At 66.3% G+C, this 21,631-nt stretch overlaps 2 protein-coding genes across 5 annotated transcripts; one reads left to right on the top strand and one right to left on the bottom strand.

Annotated features, from left to right (window-relative positions):
• Positions 1 to 1,144: 1,144 nt before the first annotated feature.
• DVL1 (dishevelled segment polarity protein 1) lies at positions 1,145 to 15,347 on the top strand. 3 transcript variants are annotated; one of them, XM_016958250.3, is made up of 16 exons: positions 1,397 to 1,667; positions 7,691 to 7,760; positions 7,965 to 8,086; positions 8,293 to 8,396; positions 8,644 to 8,782; positions 9,956 to 10,049; positions 10,143 to 10,212; positions 10,282 to 10,421; positions 10,725 to 10,801; positions 10,888 to 10,955; positions 11,098 to 11,250; positions 11,884 to 12,015; positions 12,100 to 12,267; positions 12,353 to 12,559; positions 13,548 to 13,585; positions 14,088 to 15,347. In XM_016958250.3, the coding sequence occupies exons 1-15, from the start codon at positions 1,498 to 1,500 to the stop codon at positions 13,556 to 13,558; spliced, it is 1,725 nt and encodes a 574-aa protein (XP_016813739.1). In that variant the 5' UTR covers positions 1,397 to 1,497; the 3' UTR covers positions 13,559 to 13,585; positions 14,088 to 15,347.
• On the bottom strand, positions 15,311 to 20,018 carry TAS1R3 (taste 1 receptor member 3). 2 transcript variants are annotated; one of them, XM_003307748.6, is made up of 6 exons: positions 19,088 to 20,018; positions 18,686 to 18,986; positions 17,818 to 18,600; positions 17,500 to 17,703; positions 17,245 to 17,365; positions 15,311 to 17,118 (listed from the first exon to the last, which is right to left on the bottom strand). In XM_003307748.6, exons 1-6 carry the CDS (start codon positions 19,276 to 19,278, stop codon positions 16,160 to 16,162), a joined length of 2,559 nt encoding a protein of 852 aa, XP_003307796.1. In that variant the 5' UTR covers positions 19,279 to 20,018; the 3' UTR covers positions 15,311 to 16,159. The 2 variants fall into 2 exon arrangements, with proteins under 2 accessions (XP_003307796.1, XP_016807477.1); XM_016951988.4 differs by having other exon boundaries at positions 16,033 to 17,365; positions 19,088 to 19,397.
• Between the last annotated feature and the right edge of the window lie 1,613 nt (positions 20,019 to 21,631).

Below are 21,631 nucleotides of genomic sequence, written 5' to 3' on the forward strand. Positions count from 1 at the left end.
GCCCCCTCACTCTCCCCATCGCTCCAGCCCCGTCCAGGCCCCCTCCTCACTCTCCCCATCGCTCCAGCCCCGTCCAGGCCCCCTCCCCACTCTCCCCATCGCTCCAGCCCCGTCCAGGCCCCCTCCCCACTCTCCCCATCGCTCCAGCCCCGTCCAGGCCCCCTCACTCTCCCCATCGCTCCAGCCCCGTCCAGGCCCCCTCACTCTCCCCATCGCTCCAGCCCCGTCCAGGCCCCCTCACTCTCCCCATCGCTCCAGCCCCGTCCAGGCCCCCTCACTCTCCCCATCGCTCCAGCCCCGTCCAGGCCCCCTCACTCTCCCCATCGCTCCAGCCCCGTCCAGGCCCCCTCACTCTCCCCATCGCTCCAGCCCCGTCCAGGCCCCCTCCTCACTCTCCCCATCGCTCCAGCCCCGTCCAGGCCCCCTCACTCTCCCCATCGCTCCAGCCCCGTCCAGGCCCCCTCCTCACTCTCCCCATCGCTCCAGCCCCGTCCAGGCCCCCTCACTCTCCCCATCGCTCCAGCCCCGTCCAGGCCCCCTCCTCACTCTCCCCATCGCTCCAGCCCCGTCCAGGCCCCCTCCTCACTCTCCCCATCCTGGGCCGCCCTCTAGTGGCCTCCGCGCTTCCTGCTGGGGTCGGGTCGGGAAGGCCTCCAGCCCCGCGAGTCCCGGAACAGTAAGCGCGGACGCCCCGCGGCCTCAAGGGACGCCTCGGAAGTCTCCCCTGCCCTGCGGAGAACCCCAGGACTAAATCCCTCCCGCCGCCGGGCGCTCCGACGCCTCCGTGCACGCCCGCGCCCCCGCGCGCCCCGCATCCGCTCGGCCTGCTGCCTGGACCCCGTGGGACCCGGCAGAGGGCACGCGAGTCGGGAGCCTTCGCGGTGGCGCAGAGCGACCGGGCGCCACCTCAGCGCCGCGCACCCGGCGTCCCCGGGGTCCCTCCGCCCGACCCTAGCGCCCCGGCGCCCACGGGCCCACAGCCAGCGGCGCGCGTCGCAGGCGCCGGAGCAGAAGGAAGCGCGGGCCCGCGCGCGGGGGCGGGGCCGGGGCGGGGCGAGCGAGGAGTGCTTCCGTCTGCGCAGCCGCGCCCCGCCCCCGCCGCGCGCTCCCGTGACGTCAACGCCGCGCGCTCGGGCGCCCCCCCGCGGCCACGCTCAGGGCCCCGGGCCGGGCGGTCCCTTTAACGGCGCGGCCCGAGGGGCGCAGGCGGGAGGGCGGCGGGGCTGAGCGCGCCCTCCGTGCTGCGTCCCTCGCGCCGCTCCCGGGCCGGGGGCGGATGGGCGGCCGCGGGCCGCGGGGCAGCAGTCGGGACGCGCGCGGGAGCCGGGGGCGGCGGCCGGGGCCTGGGCGGTCGGGCGGGGGCGCCCGGGGGCCTCGGAGCGTCGGGGCCGAGAGCGGTGCGGGCCGGGCGGGGCGCAGGCGGGCGGGAGGGTAGCGCCCCGCGTCCGAGCCCCGGGCCGGGCCCTGAGCGCGCGGGCTCCGCGCCGCCGCCGCGCCATGGCGGAGACCAAGATTATCTACCACATGGACGAGGAGGAGACGCCGTACCTGGTCAAGCTGCCCGTGGCCCCCGAGCGCGTCACGCTGGCCGACTTCAAGAACGTGCTCAGCAACCGGCCCGTGCACGCCTACAAATTCTTCTTTAAGTCCATGGACCAGGACTTCGGGTCAGTCGGCCGCGAGGCCTGCGCGAGCCTGGCGCGGACTCGGGGGTCGCACCTGCCCGCGCGGGGACGGGGCGGGGGTCCTGAGCCGTTCGCGCCCCCGGGGACCTGCGACCGCGACGCGCCTCCGCTAGATGCGGCGCGGGTGGCGGCCTCGGCCCGTGTGCGGCGCGCGCCCACCTGTCCGTGGAGCGGGGCGATGGCAGGCGGGGTTCCCGGCGTCCCTGGCCCCAGCTTCCCGGCCCCGAGTCCTGCCTTGGCCCGTGTCAGACTCGGTCGGCCGCATCGCTTCCACCGGGGCTGGCCGGGAGCGCCTGCCGTTGGTGCGGGCTGGGGTCAGGGGCGTGTCAGTGGGAAGGAAGCAGGGTGGGGTTCCCTAGCTGGGATGGGGAGACATGGGGGTACAGGTTCACCAACCTGTCTGCTAGGGTTTGCAGAAGCTTCCCGAGGGTCAAGACAGGTTCTCCTGGCCCCCTTCTGCAGGGTCCTTGTGACAGGGTGGAGGTCAAGGGCCACTGGTGACCATGAAACTTTATTCGCCTACCCGTGTCCTGAGCTCCCTGTGGGCCCCGTCCCCACTGAGCCACAAAGCACTTGCGTTCCCGGAGCAGCCCAGACCATCTGCTGTTTCGGGGCAGCCTGGGTCAGCGTCTCCCTGCTGGGCCTCGGTGGTGGTGTCCCAGGCGAGGAGACCCCTGCTGTGCTGAGCTGGGCCCTCTGGGACAGGGAGCAGGAGCCTGGCCGTCTGCTTGAGGCCTGGCCTGGCCCGGCCCAGCCACCAGTAACCTGAGTCCCTAGTCCCAGCTCAACAGTGCTGGGGGCGAGCTCAGGCCTCGTGGCTGCAGGAGGTGAGCCTCCGGCAAGCCGTGTCCTTGTGTGTGGCCGCTTCTTGGGATTGTGACATTAAGGTTGTTTCCTGGATTCTGTGGTTGCAGGGTCCTCAGGCAGCCCCAGGTCCAGTCAGGCTGGGTCCGCTCTGGGGCTCTCAGGGGGGCCCAAGGGACATCTGGACAGCTGTACTTTCCTTCCCCACCCCCACGACCAGGCAAAGCAGAGAGGGCAGGGTGCGTCCTTGGCAGCCTTTGAAGGCTGGGCGCTCCCCACTCGGCTCAGCGGCCCTCCTGCCCGCTCCGGTCAGGTTGGGCAGGAGGGGGCGGTTTGTTTTCTGAGTCTGGTCCGGGCTCCTCCCCTGCTGGGGCACCTTGCAGTCCCTGCTTCTCTGGGCCTGGGCTGCTTTGGCCTTGAGCATGGGGCATGTGTCAGGTACTTTTGTTTTTAACTTAGTTTATTATTCTAACGAAAGTTACCAAAGTCACTAATGCTCTTTGTTGCAAATGTGTGCCACCAGGAAATGCGTAGTGAGGAGGTGCCCAGCCCCCAGGTTCTGCTCCTGGACCATGCTCTGGGATGAAGCCCTGGGGGAATCCGCCTTCTGCTCCTGACACCCACTGGGGGCTGCCCCCTGGCTGTTGCCCTAGTGCACTTCCAGCAGTGGCTGCACCTGCTGGGCACATTTGGAGGACGCGTGGGTGCCCGGGCCTGGGAACAGGGTGGGCAGGTCTGGGTGTCGAGGCAGGCTTGGGGATGCGGCCAGGAAAGAGACAGGGGAGCTTCAGTGTACAGCTTTGGAGGCTGCAGACTTACAGGGGGCTGGGAGTCAGTGGGGCTGCAGAGGTCAGGGCTGGGCTGGGCTGGGCTGTGGGGGTTGGAAAGAATGGACTGGGGTGATGCTGGAGGTCCAAGACGGGGGCCTTGCTCTGTAGCCTCCCAGGTCCTCTGGCTGGGATGGGGGCCTTGCTCTGTGTCCTCCCTGGTCCTCTGGCAGGTGGCCTCAGGAGCCTACGGAGGACCCTCATCAATTACTTCCTTCATCCCTTCCCCTGAGTTCTACCCACAGACCTCTCAGCACTGTCTGTTCTGTGGAATAGAACCCCCGTGGGAGGGGCTGGTTGGTCAGTAATACTTTAGCTTAAGCGATTGCTGAACTAGACACTGGCTTTGGATGCCAAATGAATGTAGTTGGAGATGGGGGGACGAAAAGGCAGGTCCTCGCTGGTCTGGGGTGCCCTTCATAAGAGAGGGAGCTTCAGGCTGGGGACGCTGAGGAAGCCCTGGTGAGTCGGGGGTTCCTGCGCCAACCCCCACTGCATTCTCAGCCCAGCCCTGGTTCCCCAGCCTCTGCTCCAGAGCATGACTGACCACCTTGCAGTGCAGGGAGCCTGTGTCGTGGCCACAGCCACGTGCCCTGGTCTGGACCCCACTCGCCACGCACGGCTTTGGCCCAGTGGGTGAAGGTCCCCCGCCTGTCCTCCACTTTTCATGCCCTGGTCACAGCTATTCTGACCCAAGATCCCCAGGGCTGGGAGGAGGGCAGAATTGCGGAGGGTCTCTGCCTGGTGCTGGGTTTGGTGGTTGGCAGGGGGTCTCGCCCAGCCTTGGGCCGAGGCAGAGGAGGGAGGGTGTTTGGCTCCGGGTCCCCACTGCTGGGTGCGTGGCGGATGCTGGGCCTGCTGGACTTGGCACCGAGGCTGTCTGTTGGGCACAGCTCCCACAGCTCATCTCCAAGGTGGGGGTGACCCAGGCCTGGGACTGGGGGATGGGTGGAGGCAAGGCTGTGGGCCCAAAGCCCTGGTCCCCAGGGCCGCCTGCCATGGGCCTCGGTGTTGTGACAGCTCCTTGTGTCCTGGATGGTGCTGTGGGGAGCTATGGAGTTGGGGAGGCTCTGCCTGGCCTGGGCTGCGGGGGTAGTTCCCACTCCGCCCTCCCTGACTGTGCCACTTGGGGTCTGTGACTCAGCCTCTCTGTGCCCTGAGTGCCTCCCTGGTGTTGGGAGGGTCCAGGCAGTTCACCTACTGCACTCATAGCCATGGCCTAGCAGGGACACTTGAGCCTGTGTGTCCTGAACCGGGGGAGGGGCACAGAGAGATCCCAGGACTCGGCACCACCCAGGGGACAGGCTGGTGGAGAGCCGCTGGCTCTGGGGTCAGGGGTTGGGAGGCCACAGACCCCCAAGGCTGAGGGCCCTGACCTGGGGCGTGCACAGGGGGCTCTGAGGGCACAGGATGGCTCTGCGCCGCCTGTCCTGGGCCAGCTACCCCTGCCAACTTCCTGCTCCGCCTTGGGAGAATGGGGTACATTCGGGACCACGCCACGTCTAGGGCAGCTGGCTGTGTCCTCTGGGAGTCTGGAGGGTTCTCTGCATCCTGTGTGGCCATGCTGGCTCCCAGGGCGCTGCCTCTGAGTGGATTCCTCCCCGGGGCGGGTCTGTGGGGGCAGCACACAGGTTAGCCAGGCCTCACAGGGAATCCCAAGGTGGGGGCACAGTGCTGGCAGGGGCGCCCCTGGCAGCTGCCGTGAGTTTCAGCGGAGGCTGCTACAGATGCGCGGGGACCCCGGGTGGTGGGTGCGCCCCCAATGCCTGGCCAGCCTCCAGCACCCTCCCCCATCTGGCTGGGGTGGGGACGGCAGGGCTCTGCCTGGGACCTGGGTAGCTGACCCCTGGAGCCCCAGGCAGACCCCACCCTTCCCTCTGTGCTGTTTGGGTCTTGCTGCCTTTCTCCTGGCCCAGCCAGGCTTGGGTCTGCACCCTGCCACTGGGGGCAAGGGAGGACTTGTTACACCCTGTTGGGCCGAAGAGGGCGGAGTGAGTAGGGCCTCTGGGTCCTGGCTGGACATCTGTGAGGGGGCAGGGGGCAGGGACATCCCAGGCAGCCTGGGGTCTTCGTGAGGCCCTGGCTGGGTGGGCCGTGCGGGCTTGGGCCACTCTGGATGGTGGGAGGGGGCAGGGCCCTCTTCCGGTGGAGCCAGGTGGGTGCTGTCCTGGGGTGCTGGGTGACCCTCCGGCGAGTCAGAGGGTGCTGGGTGGCCGAGTCTCCCTCCAGTGAGTCAGAGGGTGCTGGGTGACTGAGTGTCTCCCTCAGGTGAGTCAGAGGGTGCTGGGGTTGGGTGTGGCAGGGGAGAAGCTGCCGGCCAGGCCACCTGGGGCCGTGTGTCAGGGACTGAGGTGGGGACCCTGCCAGGGTCTCTGCTGTGGTCAGGTCCATTAGAGACAAGGGCTCACTGCGGGCCCTGGCCCCCTGGCGGCAGCTGGTGGTGGCCTTGGTGTCCGTGGGGCCCGCCTCACCCTGGGTTGCTCCAGCCTTTCAGGTGTGACAGCCTCTCACTGTGGTGGCCTCAGCCTGGCATGGGGTCATGGTCTTACCTGGGAAGGCTCCTGTGTGGGGGCAGCAGACGTGGAGGGGTCTGAGAAGTGACCTTCTCTGCTCTTTGGGGGCGTCTACCTCATGGCCATGGCCTGGCCCTGGGAGGCCTGGGGAGGCAGCTGCAGGACCCCAGAGGGCTAGGTAGGGGTCCCTGCTCCCACCTGGGCTGGCCCTGCCTGCTGTCCACTCTGCCCTGAGGCTTGGGGCCTCTTCCCAGCAAGTGGGTGGGCCAGGGCTTGGGTGAGAGTGTGGGTTTGCCACTTTGCCGGGGGCCTCCTGCTACCTGCTGCTTCTGAGTCTGGCTGAGTCAAGGTGCCCCGGGGTCAGGGGACCTGGAGCGGCCAGTCGGGGTGGCTCTGTAGCTCGCAGTGGGACTAGCAGCCACAAGGCCGCTTCCTGCCAGGTGTGCGGCCAGGCCAAGCCCTGTCTCTGGGCTCCCATTTCTCCACTGGGCCCAAGTCCCGGGCGTGGAAAATGATGCTGGGCAGGGCAGGGTGCCACGAGGCGGCGTCCAGATCCTACCCAGCCTGCTGCCTGGGCCCTCAGAGGTCACAGTGTGAGTGTCGACCACAGCCCTGCCTGCCTTGCTCCTTGGCCCGGGGACCTGCCCCTGCCCAGCCATCCCCTCTGTGCTGTGTGGGTTGCCACCCTGCCCTCTGAACTCTGAGCTCGGGTCACCCGGCCTCCTCCTGGTTCGTGTCTCCTGACCCTCTGTGGCCTGCCTGGGTGCCCTCTGCCCCGTTCCCAAGCCCATCTGACCTGGGGGTGGACTGGTGAGGCACCTGGCCAGCTTGCTCTCCTGGGGGCCCTGCCGGCTCCGAATCCCCTACTGCCCCTCTAGGTCCTGAGGTGCAGGGAGGTTTGGTGAGTGGAGGTCTTTGTCTCCCTGGCTAGGTGGACAGGACAGGAGGGTGGTGGGCGGCCTCTGGGGACCTGTGGGCCCTCCCAGCCCACCTACGTCTGTCCGTCGGGTCTGAGAGTCCTTGTGCGTGGACTGTGAGCCTGACTAGGGGTGCAGGGCAGGGGTCAGGCAAAGCCCCGCCCTCACAGAGCCTGACCCTGGGCAGGCAGGCACAGGGCCTGGGACCTGAGGCTGCTCCTGAGACGCCAGGAGGGTGGAGTGGGGCCATAGGGCATGGCTGGCCTGATGGAGAGGAGGCTACTGGGGGATTTGGGCTCCTGGTTGGGAATGACAGGTCTGAGTGTAGGGGTGGGTGCAGGTGGCCTGATGCCCTGGCTGTTGAGGGGTGGGTGGCTGGTCTGGAGCTGGCTGGGAGGTGGAGCGGTGGACCTGAGGTCTGGGGCAAGGGACAGGGAATAGCCTGGGGAGCCTTGGGGCCCGGTAGGTGCAGCTGCTGCTGCTGAGGAGGCTGGGGCCTGGCCCTGAGGAGTCCCAGTGTGGGGGAAGCCCTGGGGGGGGGACTCCAAGCCCCAGGAACAGATGAGGTGGGGGTAGTTGGAGACAGCGTCTGGGGCCACCACATACATGAACCGAGGGCAGCTGGGCACGGGGGCTTTCCCAAGGAGGCCTCACCCTAGCTGTCCCCCTACCTGGGGGCTGGGGACCAACGCTGCAGGGGACTGAGAGCCTTTGGCTGAGCTGCCCCTGTGAGGATGTCCACAGCCACTGTCCCCATGCTAGGGGGGTGGGGGCCCAGGATGTGATGGAGAGGAAGGACGGTTCCCAAGAGGAGAATGCACTAGCAGGGGTGTCCACAGAGTGATGTTTTGCGGGCAGGAGGAGCGCCTGCTCTCCAGGCCTCACCTCTAGAACCGCAGGGTTGGGCCCCCCAGGTGGGGCCTCACGGCAGCATATGCCCACAGGGTGGTGAAGGAGGAGATCTTTGATGACAATGCCAAGCTTCCCTGCTTCAACGGCCGCGTGGTCTCCTGGGTGAGCCCCTGTGTCTTGGCCCCGAAGGCTCGCCTGGGGAGCATTCCAGGGTGGGGCTCTTCCTGGGGGAGGTGGTGGGTGTGGGGAAGCCCTGGCAGGCTGGGTGTGGATAGGGCAGCTTGCTGGCCCCCTGTTCCCTGGGTGCCCTGAGGAGGCGTCCTGAAGGCGGGTGGGCTCCCCTGAGCATGCCTGCTCCCTCCACAGCTGGTCCTGGCTGAGGGTGCTCACTCGGATGCGGGGTCCCAGGGCACGGACAGCCACACAGACCTGCCCCCGCCTCTTGAGCGGACAGGCGGCATCGGGGACTCCCGGCCCCCCTCCTTCCAGTAAGGACACTGTGGGCGCTGGGCCCTGCTACCCCAAGCCTGTCATGGGGGTTGCTGGCCAACAGGGGAGGGAGGCCTGCCTGGGCCAGTAGGCGGGCATGGCACCTGCTGGGGCTGGGGTCCCACAGGCGAGGGGAGGCTGGGCTGGGCGGCATCTGAGGGGCTGGGGCCACGGCCTCCCCACCCACCCTGCTCTTGTTGCACAGCCCGAACGTGGCCAGCAGCCGTGACGGGATGGACAACGAGACAGGCACGGAGTCCATGGTCAGTCACCGGCGGGAGCGTGCCCGACGCCGGAACCGCGAGGAGGGTACAGTGGTCATGTCTGCCCAGCTGTGGACCCCCAGCCTCCCTGGGACCCCCATGAGCCATATTCCTACTACAGCAGTTCCTGTCCCCCAGCCAGTGGCGGTGCTTGGGTGGAGGCACAGGCCCAGCGAGCCTACAGTTGAGCCGCCAGCTCCCAGACCCACAGGCATGCAGCACTGCCCAGGCAGCCCCAAACCCATGACCTCTGGGAGACCCTGCAGTCAGTTCCCAACCTGCTGCCCCCGCAGCCGCCCGGACCAATGGGCACCCAAGGGGAGACCGACGGCGGGATGTGGGGCTGCCCCCAGACAGCGCGTCCACCGCCCTCAGCAGCGAGCTTGAGTCCAGCAGCTTTGTGGACTCGGACGAGGATGGCAGCACGAGCAGGTGTGTGGGAGTGTCTGTGGGCGCGTATGCCTGTGTGCCCACTTGCAAATGTCTGTACATGATGTGCATGTGTGTGTCTGCATGAGGTGTTTTCACATTGCACACGTGTGTGCATGTGTGTGCCTGCAAATGTCTGTGTACATGATGCACGTGTGCTTGTGCACGTGTTCCACATGAGGTGTTTTCACTGTGCACGTGTGTGCGCCTGTGTGCCCGCGTGCAAATGTGTACATGATGCACGTGTCTGCTTGTGCATGTGTGTCTGTGTGAGGTGTTTTCACATTGCACATGTGTCTGTGCATGTACCTGTGTGCAAACGTTTATGTACATGATGCACGTCTGTGTGTGCACGTATGTGTGTGTGAGGTGCGTTTTCACAGTGTGCACGTGAGGAGTGTTTTCACAATGCACGTGTGTGCGTGTGCGCAGGTGTGTGTAGGTGTGTGCATGTGTGCGTGTGTGCAGGTGTGCGTGTACAGGTGTATGTGCAGGTGTGCGTGCAGGTGTGTATGTGCAGGTGTGTGCGTGTGCACGCGTTCTTGTGCAGGTGTGTGCAGGTGTGTGTGCCTGTGTGCAGGTGTGCAGGTATGTGCAGGGGTGCGTGTGTGCAGGTGTGCATGTGTGTGCAGGGGTGCGTGTGCAGGTGTGCATGTGTGAGTATGCAGGGGTGCGTGTGTGCAGGTGTCATGTGTGAGTATGCAGGTGTGCATGTGTGCAGGGGTGCGTGTGTGCAGGTGTGCGTGTGTGCACGCGTGCGTGTGCAGGTGTGCGTGTGTGCATGCGTGCGTGTGCAGGGTGTGCATGTGTGCCTTGCGCAGGGGTGCGTGTGTGCAGGGGTGCGTGTGTGCAGGGGTGCGTGTGTGTGCAGGTGTGCATGTGTGCAGGTGTGCGTGTGTGCAGGGGTGCATGTGTGTGCAGGTGTGCATGTGTGCAGGTGTGCCAGTAGTGGATCTGGCTACATGTGTCTGTGCCCAGTTTGCCTGTCTCTGGGATTTTCGTGTGTGCTCATATGCGTATCACGTGTGCAGGGCCTGGGGCGTGGACGTCAGGCACTGAGCCTGCTTTGGAACAAGCCTGGCCTAGACCCCCGATTCCCACCCAGCATTGGGGGAGCGGGGTGCCACCCCCCACCCATGTCTCCAGCTCCTCTGAGCTCTGACAGTCTGTTCCCAGGCTCAGCAGCTCCACGGAGCAGAGCACCTCATCCAGGCTCATCCGGAAGCACAAACGCCGGCGGAGGAAGCAGCGCCTTCGGCAGGCGGACCGGGTAGGCAGCTGGGTGGAGCAGGGCGGGGCTGGGGAGGCGAAGTCAATGTCGGGCAGCCCCGTGCCCTTTACACACGCCCCTTCCCCTCCACAGGCCTCCTCTTTCAGCAGCATAACCGACTCCACCATGTCCCTTAACATCGTCACTGTCACGCTCAACATGGGTGAGGCCTTGGGGCGAGGGTTGGGGGCAGGGGCAGGGGCTTGGCCGCGGCTCATGGCTTTTCTTGCAGAGAGACATCACTTTCTGGGCATCAGCATCGTGGGGCAGAGCAACGACCGTGGAGACGGCGGCATCTACATTGGCTCCATCATGAAGGGCGGGGCTGTGGCCGCTGACGGCCGCATCGAGCCCGGCGACATGTTGCTGCAGGTGGGTCTGCGGGGGCTGCGGGGTGACGTGCGGCTGCGGGTGGGTCCGTGGGGACTTTGGGGTGACGTGTTGCTGCAGGTGTGTCTGTGGGGGCTGCGGGGTGACATGTAGCTGCGGGTGGGTCTGTGGGGGCTGCAGGGTGACGTGCGGCTGCGGGTGGGTCCGTGGGGACTTTGGGGTGACGTGCAGCTGCGGGTGGGTCTGCGGGGGCTGCTGGGGGACGTGCGGCTGCGGGTGGGTCTGTGGGGGCGGTGGACTGAGCTGCACACCCTGCCTGCACCACCCTAATCCCCACTCCTGCAGGTGAATGACGTGAACTTTGAAAACATGAGCAATGACGATGCCGTGCGGGTGCTGCGGGAGATCGTTTCCCAGACGGGGTGAGGGCTGGGGGCGCTGGAGCGGGAGGGGCCAGGCAGGGAGGTGGGACCATGGGGGCCTTGCTGTGTGACCACCGTTCCTGCAGGCCCATCAGCCTCACTGTGGCTAAGTGCTGGGACCCAACGCCCCGAAGCTACTTCACCGTCCCACGGGGTGAGTGGCCCTCGGGGCACACGGGGCGGGATGGGGAGGGGGCGCCTACCTAGCCTGAAGGCCTCTCTCCTCTGTGCCCTGCACCCTGTCCTCCCACCCTGTCCATCTGTCCGCCTGTCATCGCCACGTGGCGGCCACCCAGCTGACCCGGTGCGGCCCATCGACCCCGCCGCCTGGCTGTCCCACACGGCAGCACTGACAGGAGCCCTGCCCCGCTACGGTACGAGTCCCTGCTCCAGCGCCGTCACGCGCACCAGCTCCTCCTCACTAACCAGCTCCGTGCCTGGTGCTCCACGTAAGTGGCAGCTCCTGAGGGCCCCAGCAGAAACCGAGGCTTGGAGGGGGCGTCTCTGCCAGCCTCCAGCATGGCTGCCTGTGGCCGTCATGGGGCTGTGACACGTGTGTGTTGCCTGTCCCCAACTCCCTGCACAGACATGTGTGCACAGGCACCCGTGCCCACCTTGTGCAGCCCATCCTGCTCATGGTCTGTGTGTTGGGAACGGGATGTACGCAGGGCCCCTATGCAGGGAGCACCCACGGGGGCAGAGGCAGGGGCCAGGTCTCCATTCTGCTTCCTGCCATTAACACGACTAACAGCCTGCGCTCTCAGGCGGGGCGTGCGGGGAGGGGAAGGGGCCTGCCCTGTTCTCATTACTTCCTGGTCTGCAGGGTGGGGTGTCAGCCCAGTTTGTGCCTAGGATCTTGATGAAAAGTGTCTGCAGAAGTGGGAGACTAAATGTCCAACCCCCCTGCTCATGCCCCAGCCTCACGGGGGTGCATCCTGCAGTGGGCCGGGGCCCTGCTGTCACGCACCGTCCAGCTTGCGCCCTGGCGCAGGCTCTGCCCAGAGGCTCCCCTGGGGGTGCAGGGCCCTGAGTCCCCCGCCTTCAGATGCTGGGGCTGAAGCGGGGCTGTCTGTGCCTTGCAGAGCTGGAAGAGGCGCCGCTGACGGTGAAGAGTGACATGAGCGCCGTCGTCCGGGTCATGCAGCTGCCAGACTCGGGACTGGAGATCCGCGACCGCATGTGGCTCAAGATCACCATCGCCAATGCCGTCATCGGTGAGTGGCCGTCCCCGCGGGCGGATAGTGCCGGGGCGGGGCTGCGTGCCTCGAGGCTGCGGGCTGACCGCTGGTGCCGGCCAGGGGCGGACGTGGTGGACTGGCTGTACACACACGTGGAGGGCTTCAAGGAGCGGCGGGAGGCCCGGAAGTACGCCAGCAGCTTGCTGAAGCACGGCTTCCTGCGGCACACGGTCAACAAGATCACCTTCTCCGAGCAGTGCTACTACGTCTTCGGGGATCTCTGCAGCAGTGAGTGGGGGCTTCAGGCTTCAGGGCGGGGGGGAGGGGAACGCCGGAGGCCCCTCCGCGGCCCTCACCTACCCTCCCCCGCCAGATCTCGCCACCCTGAACCTCAACAGTGGCTCCAGTGGGGCTTCGGATCAGGACACGCTGGCCCCGCTGCCCCACCCGGCTGCCCCCTGGCCTCTGGGTCAGGGCTACCCCTACCAGTACCCGGGGCCCCCACCCTGCTTCCCGCCTGCCTACCAGGACCCGGGCTTTAGCTATGGTAGCGGCAGCACCGGGAGTCAGCAGAGTGAAGGTGAGAACGCCGCCCCTACCTGCCCTTCCCCGGCTCCGCCCCCAGCTCCGCCCCACTCCACTGCTGCTCCGCCCCCCAGCTCCACCCCACCCCGCTGCTGCTCCGCCTCCAGCTCCACCCCACCCCGCTGCTGCTCCGCCCCCAGCTCCACCCCACCCCGCTGCTGCTCCGCCTCCAGCTCCACCCCACCTCGCTGCTGCTCCGCCCTGCTTCTCTGCTGACCCCAATCCCATGCTCCTGCTGTGTACTTGGGCCCTGGGTGGGCTCCTTCTGGAAAGGGCAAGTGCTAGGGGGATCCAGGAGCCAGTGTGAATGGGGAGGACAGGGAAGCGTCTCACACAGGGGCAGCCTGGACCCCACCTCATCTGGGTGGGATTGGGATGAGGGGCCTCCAGGAGCCTGGCGGCCTGGGCGGCTGTGCCTGGTAGGGGTGGCGGCTGGTGGTTCTCCTATGGTAGAGGCAGGAGGCCCTGAGACCATGTGGCCAAGGGCCGTGTGACAAGGACAGGGCAGGGGTGGCCAAGGAGTCTGACAGGGTCACTTTCTAGGCCCCAGGACACAGGAGGGTGGCAGCTGCAGCCCGGGTAGGGAGCCTGACGTGGATGGTGCCGTGCATCCTAGCCTTGTGCCCCTGGCTCGGCTGTGTTTAGGGGCCGGGGATCCAGAGTGTTCCTGAGGTGTTGTCTGGTGGAGCAGAGGCCCCAGTGGGTGGGGTTGGTGAGGCCAGCAGGGGTGTCTGCAGGCCAGGGAGGGGTGCAGGTGGCGGCATGGAGGGCCCAGGAAGGAGGGCGAGAGAGAAGAGGCGGCCAGAGGGTGTGGGACCGCAGAGAAGCCACGCTGGGTGTCTACTGACCCTCGACCGGCGCTTGCGCCCACTTCAGCCCCACCCAGCCCGCGGTCAGTCCCCACTGGTGGCGGGTGGGTGCCGGGCAGGTGCCAGGCAGCTGGGCGTGTAACTCGTGCTATCCCTTGTCTTGTGCTGAACAAGCCTTAGACTGAAGGACTAGCGGAGTGGACCTTGGGCCGGTAAGCCAGGGTCCCGCCCGGCGTCCCTCAGCATGTCCCCAGCCAGCCACGCCCTCCAGCTCCCACTGCGTCTTGGGAGCCCAGGACAGGGCTGAGCTGAGTCATCCGTCGGCCAGGGTCCTGGGTCGGGGGGACAGTGGGGCCTTGGGTGGGGAATCCAGGATGGCCACGGGGGCACCGGGCATGAGGGGCCCTCGCTGGCACCTCAGTCTTTCAGCCGCAAGACCAGGCCCTCAGCTCAAGCATTGGGGTGAGGCGTGGGGGCGCCCAGCTTGCCCCAGGACCCTGCCTGCCTCCCACTACCCCCACCAGCCCATGCCTGCCGCAGCTGCCCCTGCGACCCTGGGGGTGCCGGCCCTGTCCTCGCGCCTGCATGGCTGCCCCACCCACCCGTCCTGCACGGGCCACCGTTCCTGCCCGGTCACCTGGCGGGGGCGGTTGTTCTGGACGTGGCCGGGCCTGGTGCTGACAGGCTCCTTCCCCATCCTGTTCTCACTCCCAGGAAGCAAGAGCAGCGGGTCCACCCGGAGCAGCCGCCGGGCCCCGGGCCGTGAGAAGGAGCGTCGGGCGGCGGGAGCTGGGGGCAGTGGCAGTGAATCGGATCACACGGCACCGAGTGGGGTGGGGAGCAGCTGGCGAGAGCGTCCGGCCGGCCAGCTCAGCCGTGGCAGCAGCCCACGCAGTCAGGCCTCGGCTACTGCCCCGGGGCTCCCCCCGCCCCACCCCACGACCAAGGCCTATACAGTGGTTGGGGGGCCACCCGGGGGACCCCCTGTCCGGGAGCTGGCTGCCGTCCCCCCAGAATTGACAGGCAGCCGCCAGTCCTTCCAGAAGGCTATGGGGAACCCCTGCGAGTTCTTCGTGGACATCATGTGACTCGTGGCGCGTGCCCCAGCCCTGCCTGAGGTGGGGAGCTGGCGGTCCTGCCGCACGCAGAGCTCGCGTGGGCTTGCCTTCGTGGGGGCCAGGACGGGAGGCAGGGTGGGGGGCAGGCTGGACCACCACCATCTGCCCTGGCAGCCTGGCTGCTCCAGCTCCTGACAGCACCTGTGTCTGAGCAGCCATGTTGGGGGCGCTCCCTCTCTGCCTCTCGGCGAGAGCCTCGGACCTCCCAACCCCTTGTGTCTGGTGGGGATCCCTCCTGGGATAAGGAAGACCCCCTCGGGCTCTCGGCTGACCCCCACCTCCTGCACAGCTGTGCCCAGGCCCCCAGGGTGGTCCACGCGGGGCAACCCCCTGCGGTGCACAGGCCCCCTGTCTGGAGTAGGGATCTAATTTATTTATTTATTGCCTGGCCGGTGACTCGGGGGAGGAGGCGACCCTGTCATCTGTCCCACCTGCCGCTGCCCCTTGGAGCAGCCTGCACCTTCTCCCCTCCCATCCGGCAACAGTGGAGTCTGAAAGTACGTGGAGGACGGGACAGGAAGACAAGAGAGGGCTGGACATCCTGCCCACCGTGTCCCAGCCAGGGCAGGGAGGGACCGTGGCCCGCAGGGTCAAGGGGCCCCGATGTGCACAGCTGCCACAGGGAGGGGAGGTCTTGGGGAGATGGGCAGTCAGGTGGCCTGTCCTTGGTGAGCGCACACACTGCGCGCACACATCGCGGCCTGCACACACCGCGGCCTTCCTGGCTTCTCTGGCCCCCACGTGTCTGTGCTGTAGATACTGTATCAAAGTCCCAGCGTCTAGATGGTTAACATAGAGCTGCTTCTGTGTAAATGCTGCTTATTTTAAACACTAAAAAGCGTTTAATTTTATGGGACAGATGTGTGGCCTGTGCCCCTTCTCTCCGGTTGGGCTGCCTTGGAATGAGGCACAGGGAGCTGGTCCAGCCTCCCCTAGGCCCTGCTGGGAGCTGACCCTGGGACTCTGACCCGAGACCCTGTGTGGGCCTGGCGGGGTGCTGGCGTCAGACCCTGGTGGGCAGTTTTCTGTCCATGGTGCTGGCTCCGGGGTCCTGGTGGTCGGTGCTGGCCGTGGTGCTGGACCCCGCCCCCACCCCACCTGGGCTCTGTCCCTGGTACTGGTGACAGTCATGATGCTGTTTACCCACTGGGCCAGGGGCAGAGTAGGAAGCTGGGTGCCACCCCCACCTCGGCGGGCTCTGCCCTGGGCATATGCCTATGTGCCCCCACTGGCCTCCCACTGCTGTGGTGCCTGGCAGGGTGCAGGGTGGGGGCCCTGGTGGGACATGGTCAGGTCGGCAGGGCCTGATTTGGGCTTCCAGCCATCTGGCCGGGGCCTCCCTGCGTCCTTTTCCGGAGCTCACGGTGTGGGTTGCGGGGACCCTGGGAGCCCTCCGGGCCTCTTTCCAGAACAGTGGGTCTGGGTTACCTGGGCAGGCCTGGTCTGGGCACAGAGGGACAGGGACACAGCTTGGCTCTGGGGCCCAGATGGTCACAGGGGTGTCCACGTGCTGCAGGCCTAGGGCTCACTGTGGGGTCAGAGTCAGGAGACAACCTGGGGTCAGAATCTAGAGCGGGAGGGTCTCTGTAGGGAGACACGGGTCATTGCTGGCTTGGGGGGGATCGCAGCTAAGTCTGGGTTCACCGGGGCCAAGATCACAGGGTTGGGTCACTCATGTTTCCCCTGATTTCCTGTGTCCCCGTCATTCCGGCCTTGGGCATCCCCAGGGCCCCCTCCCAGGAAGAACTCAGGGGTGTTGAGCCCTGGCTGCCACATGAGCAGGTAACACCTGGGCAGGTGGAAGGCAGCCAGGATGCCCAGGACACAGAGCAGAAGGGCGCCCATCTGCACGGCGGGCCTGAGGACCACCTGCACGTTGGCCAGGAGGGGCACAAAGGAGACCCAGGTGATGAAGTAGGCCAGCATGGCAAAGGTGAGGCCACGGGCACGGTTGTAGCGGCCCGGCTGGCTCCGCACCAGGAAAGTGCCCAGGAAGCAGAGAAAGGCCAGCGTGGCATTGGTGGCGTGCGCTAGGCCGAAGCTGACCCAGGAGCGTGTGCGGCAGTGCACCAGCGCCTCCGTGGGCAGCATGTGCCAGTCCGTCACCACCTCCGGCGGGAAGGCCACCAGGTACCAGGTGCACAGTGCGACCTCCACCAGCATGGCCAGCAGCACCACCAGCCAGGCCCAGGGCCCCCGCAGGCAGCCACTCAGCCGGTCTGCCCAGCTCAGAGGCAGTTCTGACTCCACGAAGATCTCGGCCGCCTGCAGGAAGAGTGTGCTCAGGCAGCCCGTGAGCGGGAGGTGGGACAAGGGCTGCTGGGCCAGGCATCGGGCAGGGCTGGGCTGGCCAGGGAACAGGAGGACGCTAAGGCAGACCAGGCCCAGGCACACCAGGCCAAAGCAGGCTAGGGGCCCGCCCGAGGCCTGAACCAGTGGGCTGTCCCGATGGTGAATGAACAGCCCCAAAGCAGCCAGCACAAGGCCCAGCGCCAGGCTCAGCAGCAGGAGCAGCAGCAGCACAGCCGGCTCGCCCCACGCCAGGAACCGAGACCTGCGGCGGAAGCAGCGTGTGCTTCGCTCCGGGGACCACTCATCCTGGCCACAAAAGGTGCAGGCGATGTCGTCTGTGAGAGAGGAGAAGGGCGCTGGGTGCTCGTCTTGTCCCCTGTGGGCTCTGGTCTCAGAGCCAGGACTTGGCAGGACCCTCCCCTGCTGTGTTCCCACCCCTGCCTGCCGGGAAGGCGGCTCACCTGGGTTTTGCCGGTAGCTGCCCGCCTCGCAGTCCACACAGTCGTAGCAGCAGGAGTGGAACCCCTTGACCCGGCGCACCTGGCCCTCCTGGCACTGCCGCGAGCACCGGGACACGGGCTTCTGCGCACAGGCCTGGGGTCTGGCTCTGCTCAGCTGGGCACGCCCACGGGAGACTGGAACGGCCCCCACCCCCAGGCTGCGCCCTGCCGCGGGGGCTGCCGCGGGCACGCCTGGCACACCCACCCTCACCTCACCTGGTTGTCAGACGTGTGCCAGCGGATCTTCAGGCGCTCTGTCCTGAGGCTGCCGTTGAACCTGCCCACGTCGTGGAGCCTGGGCACTGAGCCCTGCCACACCCACAGCTTCAGGTCGTACTCCATGTCCACGTTTCCGCTGCTGTCGAACCGCAGCATCAGCCCGCCCGCGTGGAAGGTCAGGTTGTACATGTTCTCCAGGAGCTGCGGGCGGGGGACGGGGCTGAGCTGCCAGCCACCTCCAGCTCAGGCGTGGTGGCCGTGCCTGGTGGCCTGGGCACGTGCAGAGGACAGCACACCCCCATCTCCCGGGCTCACCTGCCAGGGCTTCACGGGGTCCTGCGCGGGGCAGCCTGAGGCGTTGCACTGAAGAGTGTTGTGCAGGGCCTGGGCCACGCTATACACAGCCGCGTAGACAGAGAACGTCTGGTGGTGGTTTAGCCCTGCACTCACGTTCTGCAGCGTGATGCAGTCACACTGAGGGCAGCGCTGGCCCACCACGTCCTCCTCCAGACCCTGCTCCCTCTCGCCCAGGGCGGAGCAGAAGGCTGGGTCGGCGGCCAGGGCCAGGTGCGTCTTCACGTACTGGGGGAACTCGTGCAGCTGGGCACCCCTCTGGAGGAAGCCAAGCACCGTGCCCATCTGGGCCATGCCGGGCAGCCCCATGACCAGGTCAGAGGTCAGCCAGGCCTCGCTGGCCACCCACACCTTGGGCGAGAGCCTGCTGCTGATGCTGTAGTTGAAGAGGGCGTGGGCGGCGTGCACGGAGGCAAACAGCAGCACCACCTGCACGCTGCTCTGGTTCACCTGGTGCAGGACGTCCTGCACCTTCCCCAGCCGCGAGTCATCGGCACGGGGCAGCGGCACCAGGCCCTCGTGCGCGATGCAGATGCCGCGTGCCGCGGCCAGGGCCGAGAAGATGCTCAGGCCCTGCCGGCCGTACTCGTCATCGCTGCCCAGGGCGGCCACCCAGTTCCAGCCGAACTCCTGCAGCAGCTCCGCGGCGGCCGTCAGCTGCACACGGTCGCTGGGCACGGTGCGGAAGAAGGAGGGGAAGGTCTCCCGGGCGCTCAGCAGCTCCATGCTAGCACCGTAGCTGACCTGCAAGGGCCAAGAGGCATCTCCTGACACAGGGGCTCCCACGGGCAGGGCTGGGTGGGGGTGGGTGATGGGGGGGGGCGCCCACCTGGGGCATGAGGAAGAAGCTGAAGAACTTGCCGGTGACCATGGCGAGCTCTGACGAGTGGGGCCCGATGACAGCCAGCACACGGGGCTGGTACTGCGTGTAGTTGCAGTAGGCGGCGATGTCGCGGCTGCCTGCCTTGGCCAGGAACACGAGGCTGGGCTTCATGGCCACCACAGGCTCCGAGCACGTATCAAAGAGGTCGTAGCCCAGGCGCAGCCCGGGCAGCAGATCTGACTTGTTGTTGATCTCCTCCACGGCCATTTTCATGGCCAGTGCCCAGAGCAGGCCGTTTGAGGAGAACCTGGGGCCACACAGAACCGCAGGTGGCCACCTCGGCCCCGGCTCAGGAGCACCCCAGACCTGGTCACCCTGACCCCGACCCAGGCCGTCCCACCTCTGTACCTGGTGCACACAGGGCTGCTGGGCCGTGTCCGGCTGCGGAGGCCAGCCTCCTCGGCCTCGCCCAGGGGGAACAGCCCCCCCAGCACGTAGTCCCCCTTCATCCTAAGTTGCTGTGACAGGCACAATGGGGCCCCCGTCCCAGGGTGCAGGAGAGCCCAGAGGCTGAGGCCCAGGACAGCAGGTCCCAGCATGGCAGAGGCAACTTCCAACAGGCACGGCAGGTGGCTGCCCCGACTGGGGCCTCACATGGAGTGAGCCCGGGGCGGGGAGCGGGCAGAGGATTTGTTTAGCAAAACCCTTGCCATCCTCACTTGCCACACCCTGGGGCCCCAGTGGTGTCCTCGCTTCCTGGGCCTGAAAGTTTGTGCGCGTCAGACTCTGCCTGAGGCCACTGCCAGGCTCTATGGCCAGCGTTGACCGGCAGGCAGGCTCTGCTCAGTCGCTGGCCGTGGCCTTGTTCCCTGCCTGTGGCTGAGCCCCTCGCCACCCCCTGATTCCTGGAGTTGCCCGGCAGGCTGTGGAGAGGAGAGGGGGCAAAGGGGCCTCCAGGGCTCTGAGGTCTCAGCTGCGTGGGAGGGATGCAGAGACACCCAGCCCTGGGACTTTTCATAAGCACAGAAATGCCTCCTACCCAGCCCCGGGAGCTTCTGGCTCCCACTCAAGGCTGTGCTGGCCGGAGCCGGGGGCAGCAGGGATGGGCCCCCTAGGCCTGCAGACCAGTCAGGCCAGTGGGCAGCCGGCCAGCCAGGCCTCCACCCTGCAGCTGGGGAGGGCCCTGGGGTGGTGGTGGTGCCCTCCCAGTCTGCTTGGGAGCAGAGTTCCTTGAGGGTCTCAGCCCTTCTTCTGCCAGAGTCTGATGCCTGGAAGCTGTAGGAACCGCATGGCCAGCTGTCCTCACGCTGCTGATCCCCATCTGGGCCACTCCTGCGTGGCAGGCACACAGGTGGCTCCTGCTGGGGGTAGAGTTTGTTTGCCAGGGGGGCACGCAAACAAGGGAGGAAGGGCCACAGGCAAATGAGCGGCCGCTGGAGCAGCACCAGGTGTGCAGGGCCGGGACTCCTCTGCCTCTGCGTTGCTTTGGGGGTGCCCTCGGGGACACACCAGACTCCAGGCGCAGGCCCTCCCAGGGGAACTGGGGGGCACTCAGCTTCAGCTAGGGCCTGGCAGACCTAGCAGATACCAGGTGGTGTGCCCTGGCTGGTGCCTCTTCCCCATGGTGCTGTGAGGAGGACCCGTGAGGCACACACATGACCACCGCACATGCATATGGCACACACTGAGCACATGTGAATATGGCGCACATGCGAACCTGGCACACGAGCACAGGAATGCGGCACACACACAAACGGCACATGTGCACGGTACACGCGAATGGCACACGTATGTCACACATGCATGGGACACGCACACAGCACACGCAAGGAACACATGCATGGCATGCAGATGGCACATGCACGCCACACGTGCACAGCATACATGCAAATGGCACACGTGTACAGTGCACACAAACAGCACATGCGCATGGTACAAATGGCACACGCATGGCAAGTGCATGGCACGTGCATGGCACACACAAAACGGCACATGCAAACGGCACACACACACGGCACACACAATACACACGGAAACGGCACATACACAAATGCCACACATGCATGGCACGCAAGCAAACGACGTGTGGCACATGCGCATCGCATGCAAATGGCACGTGCATGACACAAATGGCACACATGCAAACAGCACACACGGCACACACGCAAAGCACCTGGCACGCACATGCACACAGCATACGCTCACAGCACACACACGGCATACACAAATGGCACACATGCACGTGGCACACGCTTGCGGCCAACACGCAGCACATACGCGCATGGCACATACACAAAAACAGCACATGCTCACGGCCAACACGCATGGCACATGCAACTGGCACCCGCACATGGCACAGATGGCACACATGCACATGGTACATGCAAACGGCACACGTGCACAGCACACACAAATGGCATACATGCACACAGCATGTGCAAACAGCACGCACACATGCGGCACACGCAAATGGCACACTCGCACTTGGGACACGCAAACGGCACAAGCATGGCACTTGTACAGAAGACAACACCCGGAGGGAGCCCTGCCCTGGGGCCCACGCAGACCCAGGCAGTTCTCCCGGCCCATACTGCAGTCGGCAGCCTTTGCTGGCACCATATGCAGCTCCCACAGACCCTGAGGTGGGGGTGACATCCAGGAAGACTCTGCTGAATTACATCCCCTTTCTGTCTAGGCCACTGTTGTGGCTGGGAGTGGCCCCCACCTCCACGCACACATCCCACGCAGGCCTCTCCTCTTTTGCATGGAGAGGTGGATGTCTGCCCTCCCAACCGTGTCTTCCCAACCCAACCTCTTGGTTCTGGGTGATTCTGTGTCTCTGTTGTCTCACCTGTACAACAGGCATAGTGATGGGACCTCTCTGGGAGAATGGGCACACAGCAGCCCTGCCCCCAAGGCTGGCCTTTTCTCAGGGTGTTTGTTGAGCCCTGG

Source organism: Pan troglodytes, chromosome 1 (genome assembly GCF_028858775.2).
Source record: "Pan troglodytes isolate AG18354 chromosome 1, NHGRI_mPanTro3-v2.0_pri, whole genome shotgun sequence".
Classification (NCBI taxonomy): Eukaryota; Metazoa; Chordata; class Mammalia; order Primates; family Hominidae; genus Pan; species Pan troglodytes.